Genomic DNA, 4649 nt, shown 5'->3' with positions numbered 1-4649 from the left:
TACGTCTGTTAAAAACTATCCAATGCCAGTTAGATATACGAGCTTGTCTTGAAGCATATGACCAAACATACATAGTCTTTATCTGTATTTTGTCATCAAATCTAACTTTCTTCATATTTATTTGTTTATTAAGTAATCAAAGTATTTAATAATAAACTCTTCATATAATTCATTCAATGCTTTTTTAGTATTAACACCAGTCAATATCATTTTCCCTTTTCTAGTGAGAGTTATATGTCTTTTATTACCACAATTGATTCTCAAATGTGGAAATATTTCCAACTCATAATTACTGCTCCAATTAAATTGATTCATTAATTTCTCTACATTCAAGTCGCTTTTCAGGTCATGTGACGCAGCAATGTTAGTCACACGTAAGTTATGTAATTTGATGTCATATCCGAGTTTTTGTATTATGCGAGCAGTCTTTCGTAATGCTATTCGACCATCATTTTTTGATTTTGCGCCAACACATACTAGTTTACCAGAGTCGTATATCATAACCGTGGCATTAGGGTTACGATACCGTTTAATTACTCTCACAAATGGGTAATTGTGATATACACAATTACAACAGTTGTTACACAATTTTCTTAAATCAATAAAACCAATCATATCAAAGAGATCAGCTGTCATCGAAACATTAGTTATCACAGGCATATTGATAATGCAAATTGTATTACTATAATAAATGTTGATGTATTTATATACTCATAAACTATTGCATCAACTATTACAAAAACAGTTGAAACAAGTTTTTTAACAACTATTGCTTCAATTATTGCAACATCTGTTGCAATAAGTAGTTTAACTACTATTGCAACAACAAATAATGTATTACACTACCGTAAAATCTGACTACTCTATAAAATATTTATTATAAAAGCAAAGTGTATACACAATTATTGTATTAGTAATTATTAGTTTTGTTATATCTGATTATTATTGTGAATTAAATTTTTATCATCAAAATGGTTGGCAAAACATTGTTTCAAAAATCCATTTTCAGCAAAACTGAAGGCGAAAACAAATTTGACAAATTTGTTCGTGTATTGGAACATGAAAACGGTGAAAAATTTGTGGACATCCGACTGACTGTTTGCAATGATGGAGAAGATGTCTTCTACACCAAACATGGCGTTTATTTATATGGTAATGAATTCAAAGAGTTGTTGAAAAAGCTAGAAAACCAAGACTTTGGTTCGTTTGGAGATCATCGAGTTATCTCATTCATGCGTTTGAAAAAACAATTGTATTGTTTTAGTATCATTAGTAATGGTAACATTAAAAAATTAAATGTCATATTCCCTGAAATTGACAATTTATTGTCAATGAAAGATGAAATCATTAAATATCTTAATTAATGTAATTATTGTATATTATTAAACTAATATTGTAATAAATAAACAAAACAAATTAATTGAATAAAATAATTTTACTGATAAATAAATAAAAATTGTATAATTATTTACATTTTAATATGAAAACAAATAGTAATTTTTAAGCCATTTCCACAATAGCTCACACTTGTGTTGAGCACATCTCATATCAGATTTATCTGGTATGATACGTTCATGAAAATGACATGAACGACCACCATACATTCTCTTTAATGTCTTAAGACTAGGACATCCATACTGATCCAATTCAACGTAAGGTATAGCACACATGTCCAATAGATCCGCCAATTGTAGACACTTAATACCAATGTATGGCTTTTCTTTGCTTTTGATTTTCTCATACATCTCAATAATAATTTGTTTGGCATCCATTGTTGAGTTTTGTGTTATCTCAGTGTTCACTGTACGTAACGATAGTCCCAATAAGTTGTTGGCCAAATAAAGGTTGGTAATCCGATCTTTCAATTCCATATCTCTATAAGTTAGGTTTGTCTCACACAACTCAGACATTTTACAAGTGTGAGATATTATTGCAATCTCACGGGGGACAAAGATATTGTTATAAACAAAACCTTGTGCGTCCATTACACCACAGATTTGATTAATTTTACTCATTTTAGAGATTAAGTTTGTTTACTATAAAAAGTAAGTCGTGTTCGTTGTTGAGAGGAAACCCTTCTTCTATAAAATAGCGCTCAATGCGATGTCTATATGTTGACGCAATATTTGCTAACGTACCATTAATTACGTTTACATCAGTCATAACAATAAGAAACTTTTCATTGTAAATATCTTTTATTTTAATGTAAATATTATAATAATCACTAAAATTTTTATACACATCTGATAAATGACATTTACCAGTTACATAATAATTTGGCAATACAGTCATTAATGTGAGGGTTAAAACCAAACACAGTTTGGATTTGTTCAAATGATCCGCCATTAAAATAATTAGTTAAAAAATAAATACAATATAATCCACAAGTATTAGAGTATACACTTTGAAAATTAATACAGTTGTAATACCAACCGTTTACAGTATTGTCTTTTATAAAATTTAAGATATCAATATGTAGTGGTTGTAAACCAAATGAATCAAAATATATAATGCTACCATTATTTGTTTTGTATACACTAACCCAATGTTCCCCAGGAGCACTAGCTTTATCTGTATTAATAATAACACCACTAGCTTTTGGTATAATATTTGGTAGCATATCTCTAGGATATGTACCATAATATTTATTACAATTTTTAAAATAATTATTTATTTGTAATGTATTCATAGTAATTTATTGAAAATTTTTAATAGCAAATCTTGAGCTCTCTATTTCTACACAACTATCATATTCACAAAATATGATTGCAGTTACAGTCTCTTGTATAGGGTAGGCAAACTTAAGTTCAACTCGTAAGTTACCTCTAACAACTGTTGATACATAACCACTTTTTGCTACTCCGTCAGATAAATCCGGTGTAAAATTGAATCCAAATAATGTATAACCTTCAGCATACTCTTCCCGTGTTATGTCAATATCTGTTGAATGTTTGATTTGATTTGCTGTTTCAAATAATCCAAAGTATTCACGCATATATTTTTTATTTGTAAAGTCTGGTGTGTATGGTCTGTGTGGATATTGAGTGCCATCAACATAGCAAGCAATGTGTCGGATATTGTAATTTTTAAAATAAAATGGGTTCATATTATATGAACCATTATATGCTTCGTTACTAACAAAACCAATATATATTTTTCTAGGAACCACTCCATTGATTATATTATTTAAATAACAATCTAATGTGTCTTTAGCTATAATTGATGTCTTTACTTCCTTTCGTGTAATAAAATAGCGGGCATTAGCACTTTCAAGTGCTCTATTGTGTGCCACAACTACTTGCGGGTTAACAATAGATTTATGCATAAACAGTCTTACGTCCATTATTTCAACTGTTGGTATCAATGTTTTATCATAAATTAAATAAAACTTGGGATCTTGTGGATAGATTTTAATATTCAGTGTGACTCCTCCAAGTAATGACTTTACTTGTGATGCTAAATCAATGTGCAAATTGCCATACATTTCAACTTCACACCCGTCAGATAACGAGTTACCTGACGGTCGTATACGACTACTTCTTATTTCATTTACCGAATCCATAGGTGTCTCATCTTTATGCCAAAATGCAGTCTCTAAATGCGTTTTTCTTGCATCTCTATTACTGTTAAGTAATGTGTCAATATATGACACATATGAATAATTCACTGATGATGTTGTAACAGTTGTTTGACCAATATTAACATCAATTTGTTTAATAAATGAATGCATTAAGTAATTGATTGGAGATATTAGTTTCCAGTCTTCTTGTTTAACTTCAGGGGTTGTTGATACAGTAGATTTTTGTAGTTTAAATTTTAAACACAAATATAGCTCACTTTTGCTTAAATTAATATATTCATTTAAACCTGTATGCACTTCAAACTCAATAGTATTTGTTGAATTAGATAATGTACTTATTGGACGGTGTTCAGTTTGAACATCTCGTTCAATCATTAGTTGGGTAGGTGGTACTCCAAAGACATCCATTTCTGGAAGTGTCATTAGAGATGATAATTCGTGTATTGTAGACATTTTTAGTATTTTCTTTGTTTTTTCTTAACTGTTTTACGTCTTTTATAAGATTTTGGTTTAGTTTTTGTTTTTAATTTACGTTTACGTCCTAAACCTTTTTGTTGTCTAACATTTGAAACTTTATTTTTAACATCTGTTAAAATTGTATCAGCTGATCGTATCAGCTGATTTGTGCCGGCTTCTTTGAATGATTTACCAGATAGTATATCATTACCAATACCGTTAAATGCATCCCATCCTTTAGTTGCTACATATTTTAATGCAGGTTTAATGTGTTTAAATATTTTTCCAAATATACCATTTCCGGACTGGTATCTATGTCCAGCATAAGATACAATACCGTTACCGGCTTGGATTTTATAGTAATCAATATATGGATTATTCATACTTTAATAAAATGCAAAGTTATAGTTACTCTACCAAATTTAAATGGTATAGATAAACCACTATCATCTTTTATAGATATTTCAAGTGTTTCAAATTCATTGAGTCTTACAGGTCTATATTGAGGTCTTTCATAATTTAAATGTACTGTATCTCCAAATTTATATTTTCTAGGTATTTCAACTACTCTCAGTAGAGGTGCAAATGTATCACCAACTAGTGATGGGTATAC

The 4649-nt window shown here is 29.5% G+C and overlaps 1 protein-coding gene across 1 annotated transcript; it reads right to left on the bottom strand.

Annotated features, from left to right (window-relative positions):
• Positions 1-2695: 2695 nt before the first annotated feature.
• Positions 2696-4033, bottom strand: LOC128952526 (uncharacterized protein F54H12.2-like). The gene has a single exon (XM_054297933.1). The coding sequence runs from the start codon at positions 4031-4033 to the stop codon at positions 2696-2698; it is 1338 nt and encodes a 445-aa protein (XP_054153908.1).
• Positions 4034-4649: the final 616 nt, after the last annotated feature.

This window comes from Oppia nitens, unplaced genomic scaffold (assembly GCF_028296485.1).
Source record: "Oppia nitens isolate AA-2021 unplaced genomic scaffold, nextdenovo-longstitch-racon4-pilon3 scaffold1_pilon_pilon_pilon, whole genome shotgun sequence".
NCBI lineage: Eukaryota > Metazoa > Arthropoda > Arachnida > Sarcoptiformes > Oppiidae > Oppia > Oppia nitens.
Note: the sequence above shows the minus strand (reverse complement) of the source record. Positions and strands in the feature narration are given on the sequence as shown.

Coding starts and splice junctions, on each gene's coding strand:
- LOC128952526 (XM_054297933.1), bottom strand. CDS start 4,033: ATGTCTACAATACACGAATTATCATCTCTAATGACACTTCCAGAAATG.